At 32.5% G+C, this 18,951-nt stretch overlaps 1 protein-coding gene across 1 annotated transcript in view; it reads right to left on the bottom strand.

Moving 5' to 3' along the window:
- Window positions 1-18,951, bottom strand: part of LOC143056205 (uncharacterized) — a 33,608-nt gene that overhangs the window by 11,192 nt on the left and 3,465 nt on the right. The window contains exons 3-12 of the mRNA XM_076229289.1: window positions 17,253-17,350; window positions 13,675-13,770; window positions 11,438-11,536; window positions 10,777-11,079; window positions 10,020-10,140; window positions 7,784-7,991; window positions 5,416-6,278; window positions 3,703-3,817; window positions 2,324-2,518; window positions 1,500-1,536 (exon numbers count right to left, since the gene is read on the bottom strand). Coding sequence (XP_076085404.1) covers window positions 1,500-1,536; window positions 2,324-2,518; window positions 3,703-3,817; window positions 5,416-6,278; window positions 7,784-7,991; window positions 10,020-10,140; window positions 10,777-11,079; window positions 11,438-11,536; window positions 13,675-13,770; window positions 17,253-17,350 — 2,135 coding nt within the window. The remainder of the gene's footprint in view (window positions 1-1,499; window positions 1,537-2,323; window positions 2,519-3,702; window positions 3,818-5,415; window positions 6,279-7,783; window positions 7,992-10,019; window positions 10,141-10,776; window positions 11,080-11,437; window positions 11,537-13,674; window positions 13,771-17,252; window positions 17,351-18,951) is intronic.

Genomic DNA, 18,951 nt, shown 5'->3' on the forward strand with positions numbered 1-18,951 from the left:
TTATTAAATGTATATATCCAAGAACGTCTATATTTAGTTGCAACAATGTTTTCGGAATATTCTTAGTCCTAATCTTTGTGTCGCTGTATAATTTGATAAACATATTCACTCAATTGTGTGAGCCATATGTAGTCGGGAATGATTCAAATGCACATGTATATTTATTTGTCTGAGGAGAAAATATTGATGTTGGTCTGTATCTAGCTATGCAGTTCTAATGACCATTCAGTTGTGTAGTGGTGCAATATAATATCCGAGACTCGTTAAATAACATTATTATATTGTGAAATGACCGTTGTTAGTATATTGATTGTGGATGAAAGTACGCTATTTGATAAATGTATCCACTCGCATGTTTATATCTTCGATGAACTTGAAATAATGTAGAAATGTAGAGGTTTTGCGATACTTTCATTGCACTGAACTACATGTGGCATCAAACCTGGATACAGTTTTTACCACTTAATTGAGGAAACATTGCGCTTTACTAACAAAACAAAAAGCAAAGACTAATATTGTTAGATTGTCTGACTCCTACAATTACTAAATATATATATATAGATTACTATTCAATCCAAAATTTCCGGTATAAATAGTTTTACTTCACAAGTACTTTCATGTTTTTTAACAATCTTCAGGTGAAACTATACAACGTAACTATGTAAATATATATATATACAACTCGTCTAAACATCAACCCAACAATGTTAGATCTGTAAATTTGCTTTCGCAAATTTTTGGTTCTTCCCTCGCCGGGATTGAACCCATGCTACTGTGATATCATGACACCAAATCGCCTGCACTGCAGCCGTCCCGCTAGACCACACGACCACCTGGGCTCTCAAAAAAGAGCTTTCGCTGGCCGTGTGTTACCTTTCCTCGTCAGTTTTAATCTAGCGGCGTACTACAGTACATGATATATAAGAAGATGTTATTGTTACAGATCAGCTAAATTATCTATAGTAAAGGATCCTACAAATTAATGTAATATACAGTCACAGAAAATAATTATATTTATAAGTACGTCTGAGTCAGTGATATGTGCATAAAGACAATTTGTAAAGAGGAACGTAATGCCAATAAAACAATGAAATGTGAAAAAATACATGAACTATAAAACTCTAAATTTGATTAACATGTATTAAGTGCTAGTTTAATAAGATCAAAAACTACGAATTTCCTATGCATGTTATCGTGTACAAGTTCACATTCAGCAAATAAGAACAATGCAGTGAAAATTTTGCTCGATTTGCCATAAAGAGTTTACGCATTTTTACATTTTTCAAATTTAATTGATAAAAACATGCTATAGAACTACAAATTGTACATGTTCATGCTCATTTATAACACATTTATGTTTCCATCGTTTTTCAAGAGAGGGACGAAAGATACCAGAGGGACAGTCAAACTTATAAATCGACAATAAACTGACAATGACATGGCTAAAAATGAAAAGGACAAACAGACAAACAATAAGCAATAAGTTTTTTTCAACTTACAATGCTGTATCCCGTGCAGTTGTTTAACCATACCAATCTACAGAATATAATTAGACAAATGTTTTTATGAAATAGCAGCCTGTCAAAATTAAGTTATAATTCGAACCCGGCTCAAGTCTTAATTGACTATGTTAAAAGCTTGCATGCCGAATATTGGCGGTTGTCTTCGGGTATTTCTTCTCACTATTCCAATATACATTTGGCTCGTCGACAAAACCATTAAGGCTGAAAGAGGCTTTAAAATACAAATAACATATTAGATTTGAAAAACGGTATGAGTTTTACTCATTGTTGAAGGCCGAACAGTGATCTATAGTTGTCAATTTCTGTGTGATTTGGTCTCTTGTAGAAAGTCTTATAGGCAATTATAACAAATTTTATTTTATATATCTATAGTACATGTAATAATACCTAAAAGTATGAACACATTGCCTAATAAGACATGCATTAAACAAAATGACATTTAAACTGATTTTGAGACATTGGTATACTATTACTGTAAGTCACTTTTTCACTTTATTGTCATATTATAATGGTAAGTGACTTTTAAATTTAAGTTGTCTGAATGTTTTATTTTACATGTGAAAAAAAATCAGAAAGAAGTTTTATCTAATTATCAGATGAGTACTAAAAGGCTTAATCAATAATGTTCAATTTCGAATCTAATTAGTATTACTAGTAATAAGTTGTATCATATTTGACAACAGAATGGTTTATGTATTTAAAAATTACATATTTTGTTTGAAATTAATTGACTGAAATTCAATGTCAAAAACTTCTTGAAATCAAAGTATATTATATATTGATTCAAACACTTTACTTACAGTTTTGTATCTTTTAGACGATAACATTGCTGAGTTGTATACTGTAACTTCTAACAACAGTACAAAGTTGGCTACTTGTTTTATTGGAATTTTTAACCAGCAGTTGTTTATATCTAAAACTGTGTCTAACAGAAAGCATTCGCCCATTTTAACACACTTACAGTCACGTGGTATGAGTTCGCATTCTTCTTTGGACTAAAAGTTAAAAATTGGTTATGACATTTGAAGTAAAAAATATTCATTGTTGGCTGAAATTAGTCGGCATTGATCTGTATACAACACATAAGACAGTTCTATGTTTCTACTGCAACAAGTGTATACATATAAAGTTATATAGTTTTCATTTTTGACCGAACGTGACTATGCAACGTGACTTAACAACGAATGTCAATATTATTACAATTATATTTTTACAGCAGTTCCCATGATGAATGTCAATAAAACAAAGTATTTAGTTAAGATTAAAAGTAGCAAGCAATATAATCATGATAATCATTGTATATCATATTGACGCTTTGTCAAACTTTTATGTCAGCTTGCATTCGTTTTCACTGTACAAGACACACATGAAGAAGTTTCTTATTTAAAAAAAAGTTTGTTTAAGGGAGTTCGCTTGTCATGTGTTGGGAAGTTTGTCTGATTTTCGGAATCCTCTGGCTTTATCCGTTTGAATGCCGTAATAAAATTTGCCCATTGACCCCCATTTTTCTTTTATAAATCTCTTACATGTATAATGATAAGCCATCTGTAAAAGTCTTATAAAATTTTAAATAGTTTTTGAGAACTTGAACTTGTCAATGATAAAGCTGTGAAAAGTCAAGCTAAAATCTCGAAAACAAGTACATTGACCTATATGTTTTTTTTTTGTTCTTTTTTCCTCTTTTGATTCCTAATTAATCACCTTTCAATATAAAACAGTATTTTGAAAAGTTAATTATTTTGAAACTCAGGAGTGAACTCCCTTAACAAAATATCTTGATAAATACTACCTAAAACAAGTCGGAAAACGTTATATATGAAATGAAAATATCAACGTTTATGTAACTTCTGATGAATAACTATCTTAACAACAAACGAGCTGCGTCGGATAGAAATCGACCTTATGCAAATGAATAACAAAACACCTGTTGACCTATTTCGGGTTGAAACAAAACTGTATAGAAAGTGTGCAACTGTTTGAAAGTTGTATGCCAATAAACTATACCAAACAAACCACAATTCATCTTTTCTTTTGTATTTGAGTTTTTCTAAAATCAATCAAAGTCATATACATGAACATGTATAGATGCTCTTGCATAAGGTCGATTTCTATCCGACGCATCATAAACATTAACTTGTAAAGGATAAAACATGTTACGCAAGGAAATACTAATAAGTACTTTTGATTCAATACGGAAATCTTTCTTTGCCTTTTCTTCGCCAGTTCCATTTACAATAAATTTGAATGATATTTTTCTTACTCCGCTGTGTTCATCTTCTGCTGCAACACGTACTCTAAAAAGATAACACATCAAAGGCTTGTAATTCTTAACAAAGAACAGGGCTTTACTTGTTTTGTATCAACTTTTTATGCAACTTTTTATATTTCGTTTAAGAGTTTTTGCTTATTTTTCATGCATTTTAGCCTATATTGTTAATTTTTAATTCTTTGTTTTAACATGTATTTTCGTATTAAACGTTTGTTTTACGGTAGGCATTTTTTATTTCAGTATTTGAATCTGACACGATGTATGTTTTATATTTTGTCATTGATTTGTTTTAATTACCATGTGAATGTACAGCGCCTGAGAGTATTTTTTATTTCTTATATAGGGCGCTTTTTTAAAATTTTCATTATTATTATTATTATTATTATTATTATTATTATTCAAGTTGGGAGGTTCGATTCTAAAATGTCCAAGATTTCAAAGCATCTGTTGCGTTATTGTTCCGTTAGCAACTTAAATGTATTGCGTTTAATACAATACCAAAACAGAAATATTACGCCAATATGAAAAAAAAATCGTGTTTTAAAGTATGAAAGAAATTTAATAAATTGTTCTAGTCAAGTTATGGTTAATTGTAATATGCTAAAATATATTCCAGTCGGAAATAAACACATTTATTATAAAACCAGTTGTTGGCATGAGGGTTATGTTCTTCTCATATATTCTATGATGGTATAATACTAAACCCCTAATAGGTGGATTTGTCTTGATATTCTATGATGAGACATAATCTTTCAGTCAGTTTAATTGAGGTCTGGAGCTGGCATGTCAGTTAACTGCTAGTAGTCCTTTGTTGTTTAATGTATCATTGTCATTTTGTTTAGTTTCTTTTGTTAATTATTTCACATCGGACTCGGACTTTTGAAGCTTTACTGTGCGTATTGTTGTGTGTTTGTTTTTTCTTCATTGGCTAGAGGTATAGGGGAGGATTGAGATCTCAAGTTGATCCCCTCCCCAACACCGCGTTTTTGGAGCCTCTGTCCCAAGTCATGAGCCTCTGGTCTTTAATTTTAGTGTTTTGCGTAGATTTCTGAGTTTAGTATGACGTCCATTTCCACAGAACTAGTATGCATTTTGGGGGCCAACTGAATAACGCCTACGGGTGCGGGAGTTTCTCGCTGCATTGAAGACCCATTGGTGGCCTTCAGCTGTTGTTTGCTCTTTGGTCGGTTTGTTGTCTCTTTGACACATTCTCCATTTCCATTCTCAATTTTATTTCAGTGTTGATTTCGATATATTCCAAAATACTTTTTATTTATTCAGAAATAAGACAGCATTGTTTATTTCCTGATTAACCCATCAATATAAGAACCTGAATATCAGAATACTAATGATGTTTAAATACACAGAGGTAATCAACTCAATGTTAACGTAAGGGGAACGATAAATTATTTACATTATTTGAATTTCAATCAAAAGTTGTATGCGATGAAACGAAATTAGTCATGCATGCAATACAAACATACGATAGACAATTCAGGATTTATAGTAATTAGGGTATTTATATTTCTAAATGTTGAATTTTAATGTATAAATAAACTCATAATAGATACCAGGATTGAAATTTTAAATTAATGTATAAATTTCACAAATATTACTCTATACCTGCTTGAAAATGGGTATTCTCCATCATTAATGTTATACTCGACATTTAAAGGGTGAACAGTGGGTGGACTCCTGTCAAAATGCACTACAGCCGAATCAACTTTACTATTTCCCATTATGTCATGTGCACGAATCCAAAGTTGATAAGAATCGCCATCACGGATGTCTGTAAGTGGGAAAGTTTTATTGTCACTTAAAGGTACAACATCTTCCCAACCTGTCTTTGGGAATATCAAATGAGAAATAACGTGTTTTCCAACGGTTTCAAAACGAATAATGGATTTTATATTTGGTATTGACGATTTGTTTCTTACACCGTCAATATCATCAAACCTTTTCAGTATTTTCTTGTAGTCATGGCGTCTGCCTTGCTTTCCATCGCTCAAGCGTGGCTCGTAGTCAAGTATTTTTTCAAGGAAATGCCCTTTCTCATGCACGTCGTTCATGAAATGGCCTGTCCATGACACTTTAATTTTCGAGAACTGACTTGTTTGCCATGTAAAATTCGATGACGGTGATGCTGTGGTTACTACTATCAGATCTTCCGAGCTAGTTGATACGTTAGATGTTCTATCAAATATTGCTACTTGTCTTGCATATTGAGAGTTGTTCGCTCTGTCATTTACTTCTAGGATTGTAGAGTATACACCTGGATCACGGGGTTCATACGTCGGAAAGTGGATACTTCCGGTGGCATTTACTGCTTTTATAAACAACGGCACTGGATTAAATGCAGTTGTAATGAGAGGTTCCCTTAATCCATTCTTATCGTAACTATACTCCATTTTCCAAACTTCAAATACATATCTTGAAACTCCTGATAACTTATCTTTCCAGCCACTCCAAAATGGACTCAATGAAACCTGAAACAAATAGTTTTGTTGGTTATATTTACCACAAATGACAAATAAGTAGAAACTGGCATGCGCTGTCCATGCCCTGCTTTCACATTTTGTATGAGATACTTATTTTGTTATTAATACTAATAGGAGTAAACCAATTCATGTTCATATGGTTTCAATATTCGTAAATATTGAAACCAGAAAATGATTAGAATCTGTTATCAATCAACTGATATTGAGTTTTGTAGTTTTGTAAGAATACAATATTTTATTACATATAACAAGTACAACATGATATATTTATGCGGCCATTTGTAAGTTGTAATAGGAACTTAGAATCTTATCTTATTTAAAAAAAACGTAAGTTGGGATCTTGTTATTCAAAACAAAAGTATGAGTATTTATATATATGTCTATTATATACATGATTATAATCATAATCTAAGTCATTGGTATCTATAATACTTAAATAACGAGGTCCAACTTTAGCCGTCGTGGGGTAAAAACGACAAATCAAAGAATTCAACTTTATATATAGCTAATAAAGGACAACTGGTCTTGATTAACAATTACACCACTCCAGACCCTTTTGTTTTCCACATAATTAATATAGCCAATAATTAACAAGTTCCTGGTTGAATCCGATACCTATACCAATGGAATATTCACCTGTTACCTATTACCTTATATGTGCGTGTCGCATCTGACAGGCGCACCACCACACGGTGAATTTAGGATTTGCTATAAACACAAGTCAAAGTCACAGGGTTGACACTACTAAATTCATTTAATGTCACAGTGTTACCAATTGTTATATTTTAATCAGTATGACTTTATAAGATGACAATACGAATACTTAAAATCTAGACTTAGAATAAGGCGTATAGGAAAAGGTTCCAATTTGTAAGCCGGCATAACGTAAAACAGCGAATCAAAGAATTCAACTTTATTTATAACTATAATATAGGACAATGCTGTTCATTAAAAAATACTCAATTCCAGACCCTTTTGTTTTCAAAATAATTAATATTACCAATAATTAATAACTTCAAGGTCGACGGGTTCACGCAAAAAGATTTTGAATAGAGAGAAAAATGTGCATCTAAAAATCAGCATGACTTTATCAAATGACAATACCAATACTTAAAATCCAGGCTAGAATAAGGCTTACATATAATTATATACTTATATACTTATATACGGACCCGTGGTAACCCAGGTGTGTTCTAGTTTTACTAGTTCATAGCATATATGTATGTTTTTTGGCAACGTTTTGAAAACTTTTTTTGTAGCATCAGAAATGAAGCAGCTTGCAACGTTAACATTATAGCTGAGTGAGGGATCTCATTGCGGCTGATGCATACAAAACAGGTTACACATATCCTCTTAACGCATCCAGTCTTTCTCATGTTGACGCTTAAACAACAATTGTGTTGTTTGTACCGATATTTTCTAACTTCTTCCTTGATTTGTGACATACGTAATTGTTAAGTCGATAAAAATATACAAGTGGAAGCATATCTTACATTTGTAACATCGTGACTTAAACGGAATGGAATTTCTCCCGAAGTGCAATTAGAATCTTCAAAACAGTGAATTGGATCTTCGTAATCAAAATGTAGTTGCATCGAATTTTCAGTCTTAATTGCAATGTAGGTATTTCGTCCAAAGTTACTATGACCATTTAGAAGATTCCTGTATCCACCAGTACTTACTGAAAAATGTACCATGTACCTGAAAGGAAATTGAATAATACATAGAAATAAGAAGATGTGGTATGAATGCTAATGAGACAACTCTCCATCCAAGTCATAATTTGTGAAAGTAAAACATTTGAGGTCAAAGCACGGTCTTGACACGGAGCCTTGGCTCACACCAAACAGCAAGCTGGCGTACTAAATTATAATCCTGGTACCTTTGATAACTATTCACACCAAACAGCAAGCTAAAAAGGGCCATACAAATACAAGTGTTAAATCCTTCAAACGGGAAAACCAACGGTCAAATATATGTACAAAACAAGAAACGAGAACACTTATGAAGCACTAAACATCAGGCTCCTTCATCACCCTTACCTGAAACAATAGTGTAAAATCACAACATAAAAAGACACACTATGAGACGTCAATTGAGATGGATAAACGCAATCAAGAGACATATTAACACAAACAAATGGTTTTACACTGAACGAATAAATTTGAAATATGATACAATGTAAATACAAAATCAATAAAATAAGGGGTGAGATTTAAACATTTTCAGACAGACAACCATAACCTTGAACAAAATGCTGCCAAATAGAAAAATGTACGTTGGTAAATGAAAATACTTTTATGTATACAGTAATGGAGAACGGAAATATTGTTTACAAAATGAATATTTGTTTTGTTCATAGTCCGAGAACAGATTTGTTTTTACACAATGAATAATTTTGTTGTTCATAGTCCGAGAACCGCAGTACAAATTTATAGACATACCCTTATCAAAACTAGTTGTAACAGGTCAAATTAACACGAACGTGAGTTTCTAGAGTACTCGCAGTTACGAAAAGCTACTTAAAAGCTAAACACAATAAATAAAGAACAATTATGTATTTTTTAGATAATACTCATGTGTTCGGATACAAATATTTTTATTTTTTCGGACAAGCGAATTTGTAGAAAAATTCCAATCGATATATTCATCTTTATCATTTTTCAATGCAAAGACACTTTGCTGTGAATACGATACTATTTTGTTTCTGAAATATATAATCGAGTTAATATCAGCAGAAAGTGATATGAGCGCTCAATAAGAAAATCCATCACCTTCATCGCATGTTCTATAAATATTATTATTCAAGTTTAAAAACAATTCTAATATGACGTGCTTCTTTCGCTTTGTGAATAAACCAATGCTCTTAATCCAGTAAAATATGTTTGCACATGCGTATATTGACTACTGCAGAATAATTAATTTGATAAAATTGGCATGCATTAAATATATTTAATTTACTTAAAACACTTCCAAACTCTTAAATAATGCACATGTTACTAATTCATTTGTTATGACTGTAATGTGTTGCAGTTCGAAATTGACAGATTTTACCTAGATTCGACAACCGTTCATGCTGCTATTCAAAACTCCTCCCTCTGACAAATCACATTGCCAGTTGTTTGCTTGTTTACAAACAAAAATGAGAGGTTCATGTAAGATCCTATACGAACGCCTTACTCTTATACATATACAACATAGAAATTACCCTAATTGTCCTAATCAGAATTGAAAATTAAAGCCTGCTATACTTTATTGTACTTTTAACATAGGTAGGCATTATATTCGTGTTATGTTAGCCTCACTGTCGCTCGGGTAAAAATAATCACGAATATGATGCCTGCCTACCAATGTTAAAACTACAATAAAGTATACATGTAGCTGGCATCAATTATTTCGTAAATAATGAATTTAATCAGAAATAAAATAAAGCGTGTGGGTTAATTCCATAAATATCTACCGAAAATAATAATATCATGCAAATGACATATATGAAAATTTATTCATCTATTATATTTGTGAAGAACGTAGGCTACGCAATAGGTCTTTTACATTGCATCTTGCTTCTTCCTTGCCTCAAATGAGAAAAGTGTAACGATAATAGAATGTTATAACATGTCCAAAACATGTTAAAAACGAATAAATATGAAAACGGAATTTGTTTTATACACTTATGTTACTGTGTAGGAATGGTGTTTGGTAATACATTCTGCAAAACTGTGCTATTACCTGTCACCGGAGTCAAACTGTATAATATAGCTGGTGTTCAAGTAGCAGGACAAATCGGTTATTGAATTTGCAGGAGAAGGTTTTGAACATGACAGGTTGTCCGTCTTGGCTTTGTAATAACCTTCAAATAACACATGATGTTAATATCTCAAATTTGTTAACTGTCAGTTATAGCACACAATACAACACTATGGAAATATGATGAACAAGTTGCAAATCCAAGATGTATACTGGTCTAGACTACAAATACAGGTTGATTATAAGTAGTTTTAAACAAAAATACACGTAGATTAAGTTAAACAAATGCAGATGTACTTGCAGTTAATGTTAGTTATCACTATAGACTTTATCTAAATTGTCCTGTACCAAGTCAGGAATAAGGCAGTTGTAATCAAATAGCTCGTGTCTATATATGTTGGCGTTTGTTTTTGTTGGACTTCAGTAATCCTGTTGTGATTTGGGTTTACTCTTATAGTAAGTGGGTTTCTCTCGGGTTTAATTTGCAACTCTGATTTTTTTAAATCAATTTCTGACTTTTGAACACCGATATATCTTATTGATATTCCTTTATTTAGAACGATTATTTGCTAACTAAATTACTGTATCTTTTTCATTCAAGTTGGTTGTGTAATGATCTAAACATCGAAAAGTAATATAACAGGTTTTAGAACAATATAAGTTGAAGCCTGGATCTTGGCGAACAGAACTGTTGATCGTCGATTTGCCTAGGCTTAAAAGGACGATTAACATATCTCACCTCCATTTTTCAGTTTCATATGGATAACAGTTGCAGTGGCAGAAACGATCCCAAATTGTACCGTGCTGATATAACTTGGAACAGGGCTTGGGTTACGGGAAAATACATAGGTATCGTCTAATGAGGCTTTCAAGTAAAATTGAAGAACATTGAATTTCCCTTGGTTTGTCCATGTTATGTCAGGCCTGTTCATGTGAGTTGCATCACACTTATAACTGTATTCATCTCTTTTTAACGTTTCGCTGTGGTAGGTAAAAGTGGCGTTAACCCTCTCAATAGTTGGTAGAAACGTTGGGCTTTGCACTGTTTGAATACATATAAAACTAATTATCCAATTTAACAGAGGACAAAATGAAGCATGTAGGCCGACTTGACGATTTGTTGTATATAATAAGTGTGTGAATGGTTCAACTTATAATTTATTGCATTAAATTGTACACAATTTCTCTAGCAGTTTCATACTTGTACATGTATCAGGACATTAAAAGTCATACGTGTATACGTACGATGTGATATCATTTGGTTTATTACTTCATGAAATTAATAAATAACATAATTATGGTATATATACGTACGCAAACTAAACTAGAATGTTTTCTATTGTTTATAACTATTTATGTGAATGTCTTGTTCTGTAATAAGGGATTGTTATCATATTTACAATTTAAGCAGCTCCCTCCATTAAATCCATCTGAGCAGACACATGTACTGCCATAACACTTCCCAGGATAGCAAGGTTTTAGGTGAGAACATGCCGACACTGTTGAAAATAAATCATTTTTGTAATGAACGATCAAAACATTAAATCCAAGTCATTGTACAATATATGTTCAATGGTCAGGTCATTTCTTGTAGAACATTTACATAGACACTTAACTTGTGTACACTACTAGCGCCATTATCAAACAAACGATTAATTACCTTCTGATTTGCCCTTAAATTTAAAGGAGCAAACCTGTGTGTAGTAAAACATTTCAACAAAATATATTGAATTCCGATATCTCCAATAAATTGTTCATTTTCTAAACATGTTATTTATGACAGCATGTTTAAATCTTAATGCTTACTGTAATGTTAGCAATGACGTCGCAGACTCCATACAAAAAGATACACACCATTAAATCAGCTCTAAAAAAACTGTAACCGGCTCGGGGGGAAAGGCACAGCCTATATACAAGGTGATAGGACGCGCCGTTGGAATAGGTAACTTTTTCCAGTTTGAAAATATGGGAATAGGTGGGGAAAACTATCAGAACTATATGATAAGGTCGATAAAGTTCCAATACTTGTATATGAAAAGCCCTGTCATTTTTTCACAGCCGAAAGTCTCGCCGTAGGTAAATATAACACACAGAATCTTATCTTTAAATATTCCACTTTTCCAACACCCTCCACGAAAACCAATCAATATGGGAAAAGTTTACTATTTTACCTACGCAATATTTGAAAAGGTATACTTTATATTATATGAAAAGGTTTGGATAACAGAACCATAGCCAAACCCCCTATCAATTAAGTATGGAAATGACTCCTTGGATGCAGCCGGTAGCATATCATAATGTAATAAGGGTGCACTCGACGTAAGTGTCTCAGCACGAGGTTTTTTTAAAATGTAAAGGTTGTTTAGGACTTTTTGTAAATAACAAAGGCTAGCACATCATGGACAAACAAGTGAGTAATAAATGTTTAAAATTTGACAAAAAAAATCTTTGTACTAAAGTCTGTTGATTTTCTGCAAAATATTTGGCTTTAATGGCCACATTATTATAATTTTTTTAAAGCAATAAATCAATTATAAATAGTATAGTTTTGAACGAAGTTGCCTCTTGGTATATGCAAAAAAAATAGCACATATTTAATAATCATTTTCTTTGCAGTTTTTATACACTTTGAAAATTTTGTAATGAACATGGCGACAGAAGAGACCATCAACCTTAATTCCAAACAACCAGGCAGTCATTTCATGTAAAACAATACTTTATCATGACTTCTGCTGAAAAATTCAACACACATATTATATCGAACCGTTACCCGGAAGTTTCATAATACAAAACAGGTTCTTCGGGTCTATCTGAACACCCGGGCAAATGAGCCCTCCAATAAGAATGGCTTTACATCTTTATTATACGAAAGAAACGTTTAACAAAAGTTCTACAGTAATCCCAAATCCCTTAGCGCTCGTTTGATACACCAACTATCCAAATTTTTCACCTATTGACAAAGACTAGGAACTTTTGTATTTAAGATATTTACTTCTTTCTTTTATATTCTTTCTGGCCGGGCCTGAATTAGTGGTTCTTTACTTTGAACGTCATTGTCTTTCTCCTAAGCATTTATTGATGTTCGTATGTTTCAAAAAGTAGCTTCCATAATTGGCAATAGGAATACGCTAATGCTACATTGTTTCAAGGGGCTCTGTTTTACAAATTGTGTATATTAATCACTTGTTTGCATTATTAACACCAATGTTGTGCAATGGTGGTGAACTGTTAGGATCAGAGAACATGATTTATCATAAATATCTATGTCAAGTCCAAAATTTGAAGAATACAGCTATTCAATATGAGTGACGCATTTATCGCTGGTAATGCTGAACTACCAGGAACTTGATCTATGTACGCTTATGATTCCTGCTATTTAGATTACTTGCACACTTAGATATCAAGTTCTACCTCGCAGAACATATTTAAACTAACATCGTTGTACCATATAAGTTTGACAGACTTTGTAATCATACCACATCTTCTTTTTTCATATTTGCAATAGAAATATTGACAAAAGAATGAAACCTAATTTACAAACTTTTATCAAGACCACTCTAGTGTTAAATTAGCAAAACAAATTCCGTGCTTAAAATATGTTTCATAAAAGTAATGAAATCAATTATAAATCTATAACCTCCGCCACATATATCGCCTTGGTATCCAGGTGCACATCTACATCGATTTGGAAAATAACACGTTCCTCCATTCATACATCGTGGAGAACAGATAGCTGAAAAGGAAATAGTTTTGTTAAACTTTTATCTTACATATTTACAGTATTGATAAAATATAAGTAAGGCCTTAAATAACCTTATACTAATATATAAAAAAAATATTGTCCTTGAATGAAAGATTTATGTTCTGGATTAACACTTACAAAACAATACTACGGAAATTATGTAGAGGGGAAAACCTAGGCTGGAGCGGGTGTTGATTGTTCGGGATCGGCAACTTTAGGCTCAGCGGGTGGTAATTTTGTTTAAAAGGTTAAAATAAAAGCATTAACAGAAGATTTTTTTCAACGTTTTTGTCAATAATTAATATAAATTTCGAAATTGTACGAGAATACATCAGTTATATAAAAAATCAAATGTTTCAGGTGATTACTATTTTCTTATTTCGTTTTTCCCTACGTCAAATGAGCGATTTGTTGGTTTGACAGTAGAGTATTTAATGGTCTGGGAAGCTCGTTATACAAATATTTTTAACTTTGCAATGCAAGCATACATGCAATACAGTTATCTTCATTCTGACTGTGTAACATTACAGGGAAAACGGTACTATTACATTTTCCCAGCATTAGGTTGGCGTTTTGTGTACCCAAGACAGGTGAAGGAAGTCAACTTAGGAGCGCCGTGATTGGATGTAAGGGTACACTATATTTTTTTATTTATCTATGAATAACTGCATTAATAGTGTCATAAGAATTCTTTATAGCTTTTGAATAGACTTATTAAGAAGGGATATAGTTACGATACTGTTGTCAGGTCATTAAAGATTGCATATTTTGGCGTTAATATTGATTCACTTATAGGGTCTTTGCATCGGAATTAAACACATTTATTCAAAAACCAATTGTTGGCATGACACGGGTTATGTTCTTCTCATATATGTTATGTAGTATGATACTAAACCCCTAACGGGAAGGATTGTTCCTGATGTTCATATGATGAAATCATAATCTTTCAGTCAGTTTAATTGAAGTCGGGAGCTGGCATGTCAGTTAACTGCTAGTAGTCTGTTGTTATTTATGTATTATTGTCATTTTGTTTATTTTCTTTGGTTACATCTTCTGACATCAGACTCGGACTTCTCTTGAACTGAATTTTAATGTGCGTATTGTTATGCGTTTACTTTTCTACATTGGCTAGGGGTATAGGGGGAGGGGTGAGATCTCACAAACATGTTTAACCCCGCCGCATTTTGCGCCTGTCCCAAGTCAGGAGCCTCTGGCCTTTGTTAGTCTTGTATTATTTTAAATTTAGTTTCTTGTGTACAATTTGGAAATTAGTATGGCGTTCATTATCACTGAACTAGTATATATTTGTTTAGGGGCCAGTTGAAGGACGCCTCCTGGTGCGGGAATTTCTCGCTACATTGAAGACCTGTTGGTGACCTTCTGCTGTTGTTTTATTTTTCTATGGTCGGGTTGTTGTCTCTTTGGCACATTCCCCATTTCCATTCTCAATTTTATTATGTCATAGTATAGAGAAAACGGTACTATTACATTTTCCCAGCATAAGGTTGGCCTTTTGTGTACCCAAGACAGGTGAAGGAAGTCAACTTAGGAGCGCCGTGATTGGATGTAAGGGTACACTATATTTTTTAATTTATTTATGAATAACTGCAGTGTTTATATTTGCAATATAAATTTGAAAACCTAATGAAATATTTTCTAGAGAATTATTCGAAAAGTCTTTCAAAATTTTATAAATTTGCTGCAAAATGACGGTGGGCATGGATAACATAAACAAGCTCCGTTGGAAATTGGTCATGATACTATTTGGCTTCAATTTTTAAAATAGAGTAGTAAAGTACTAACACCACGCATAATTGTTTTATCCAGGGTTTTATTATAAAAAGTGGTAAAATTAGAAAATGTTAGTATTGTCGCCTATGCAGAATAAATAGTACCGTTTTCCCTACAGTTACACTTCTTGCGTCAAACATAAATACTGAAATATTTTAAGTTATACTGCGCTTGCGGATACGATGAAATGATAAAACAAAATTGCAAAAAACAATTAATTCATTCGGATCCCGTAAACATCTTTTTATATCATTCCAATACGGTTATCAATAATGTAAAAAAAAACTTCCTCCAGTATGCTATTGAACAAAGGTTATGGAAACCTAAAAGAACAATACACGTTTGAGGGTATTAATAAACAAAATATTTAACACACGTGTACATCTATTTGTTCTCCATTACCGGACTTAACACTTATCCACAAACGTTCTTGTGAAATATATACGTCACAATAGAAAATACGACACAAAGTCAAAGTGATTGAATTAAATAGTTCTCGAAAACTAAAGCACAACTACAATCGCATACAATTATTTTCCTTAAAAAGTTTTAACCTTCCACATCAGCGTATTTAAATTACTTTGTTGACTGCGATTTCTCAAATAAAGAAATGTATTCAATCGTTCCGATTTGGAGTACCTCTCTACAAGACATATTATAAGCTTGCAGAGACGTATCAGACCCCAACCGTATTAGAAAACTTTCAAATAACTAGTATAACTTCGTTCTGTTAACGATGTACTCGAGGAAAGTTGGGAAATAAAAAATATCAAATATTTAAAAGCAATGGTCTGTTCAACGGCTAAACTGCCACAAACAGTTTTCTTGTACCACTGTCCAAATATGTTGCAGGGAGGAACCTTATAGTAATTAGTTATATATAAAGTTGTGTTTACATTTTCAGGTATGGATGCTGCTTGAAATTGCAAGCGAAACTTTTATTGTTATGTGAACTCCGTATTTTATCAAAGTTGTGGGTATAAATAAAAGGGTATTTTTTTAGTCAGTGTAGATTTCTTTGTTGTGGTTTGAAGACTATTTTGTTTGTCTTTATTACAGCCCTTGGATGGTGTAAACTTCCCAAAAAAAACGTGTATGGTGTAATGGTGTATGGCATATGGTGCAATGGTGTAAGGTGTATGGTGCTATGGTGTATGGTATAAGTGGAATGGTGTATGGTATAAGTGGAATGGTGTAATGGTGTATGAGGAATGGTGTGATTGTGTAACGTGCGATCGGGAATGGTGTGAATGAATGGTGTACGACAGTTCATTAGTTGAAAACAAAGTTCTTTTTATTTTAATTTTTCGGATTTTAAAAATAAACAATAATAATAATCTTTTAAATATTTGAAATTTAATTGCTTAATGGGTAATTTCGTATCGTGTAGATAGAATGGGTAATGGTGTATGGTGTATGTGTAAGGTGTATGGTTCAAACGTGTAACGTGTATGGTGTAATGGTACAAGGTGTATGGTGTATGGTGTTAGTGGGAAGTTTACACCATCCAAGGACTGTACTAGTTTTGTTTTACCATGACGTTACCAGTGTGTAATGGACATTGAGTTTTAGAATTCCTTTTATATAAGTCGTCCCTGTTTCACGTGAAGTTAAAATTAATTTAACAAAACAAACATTTTTAATTTTTAATCATACACAGTGCAATACGTTTAAACACTTACGTATATTACAGTTCTGATTACCGTTATGCACCCAACCACTGTTACATACATTTTCGTATCCAAATATAGGATAATGGGAAGTTCCACGGCTCCAGCAGCTTTACAAATGTAAAATATATTTCAGTTTAGAAAAATCAAATTCTTACTATGCCTTACGACAAAGTGTGATAAAGCAAAGGGTATGTAAGTGCGACAGCATCCCAACGACAAAAACAATCTAAAAAGATATCCAGGTTAACATATCGTTTACAACAATTTACATATTATATCTGAATCTCCCCTATCTATTACAGAATGACATTGATAAATTTAACAGTAACTACGACAGTTGTTATATACAAAACAAAGTTCACTCGACATTTGGATAGACAAAGACAAACACTGATATGCTAACTAACTTTAGTCAGACACATACATATGTTCCAAATTGGACGGATTTTGGTTGGGCTAGTGTTTGCTAGGTTTTAAGTTTTCTGTGTTGTGTTTTGTAAACAGTTGTTTGTGTTTTGCTCATTTTCACTTCGCTTTTTTCATGCTGTAGTCAGTATGTTGCTTACAAAAAATCGGCAATCCCGCGTCACGCTTAGGCCCCATTGAAACACACTATATTTTGACAAGTCAGATGTAACGGACGCAATGAATTAAACAGTGATCAGTGATTTAAATGGTTTTTCTTCGGCAGAAATCGGAAAACCTATGTCATGTTAGATAATATTTGTATAGTGGTAATTTCGGGGCAATTAGTCCTGAGCGTAATCTAGTATGAATCTCTTTCTCATGACCATGCCATCGTGAATATATGTATTTACTACACCATTTGAGATTCTTCCTTAATAACTTTTTAAACGCAGCAAATATTTTGCTGAAATTCGTTCAGCTGACAAGCTATACCATAATATTGTCAGGAATACAGACTACTTACATCATCGGAGATTTTCAAACTATGAGTATGATTTAGAAAGCAATCAAATTTGACAACAAAGAAAATACTTTTCAGGTGCAAAGGGAACAAAATTGTCCCGTACGACCTTAGAAAGTAGTCATTAACCTTACGAATAACCAGAGAAATAAATATCAAAATTGCATTACACATTGCAGGAACAACGAACCTTTAATAATAAAGTAAATATGTATCATTTATTCATGTTATACTCCGTTTAGTAGTGCGATTGAAGATGTATCTGTTCTTGAAGGAAATGGATAACACGTCGTTATAGCCTGTTTTTCAGTAAAACAATCTTTACCTTATATTCTACTCTCCAAGAAGGAGGTTAGAGCTATGAAAAACATTATTCTACGGTTATTTTTTTGGACAAAACAAATGTCTTATGATAATGACAATGCATAATAAAAAAGTAGATAAAGCAAAACAAGTTATCTTGATGTATACATAGATTTTGATTCAGGTCACCTAAGTGATAAAGCGCCCTTGACAAAGTGTAATATTTTCTGTAAACGTACAAATGAAATAAATTTATAAACTGCGCATTATACAATCGCATTAATCGTATAGTATCATTTATTAAATAGTATTATGACTTCTTCCTTGACTTATTGTTCTATCGCCATATTCCTTGTGAAAAATCCACGTTTCATTTAAAAAAACGTTGAAAGCGGAGAAAATTAGAGAATAAAACAATGTTGCAAATATCTGTAAAATATCAATTTGCGGAAAATATCTTTTACATATATATATACA

The sequence above is a fragment of the Mytilus galloprovincialis genome, chromosome 13 (assembly GCF_965363235.1).
Source record: "Mytilus galloprovincialis chromosome 13, xbMytGall1.hap1.1, whole genome shotgun sequence".
In the NCBI taxonomy this organism is placed as follows: domain Eukaryota; kingdom Metazoa; phylum Mollusca; class Bivalvia; order Mytilida; family Mytilidae; genus Mytilus; species Mytilus galloprovincialis.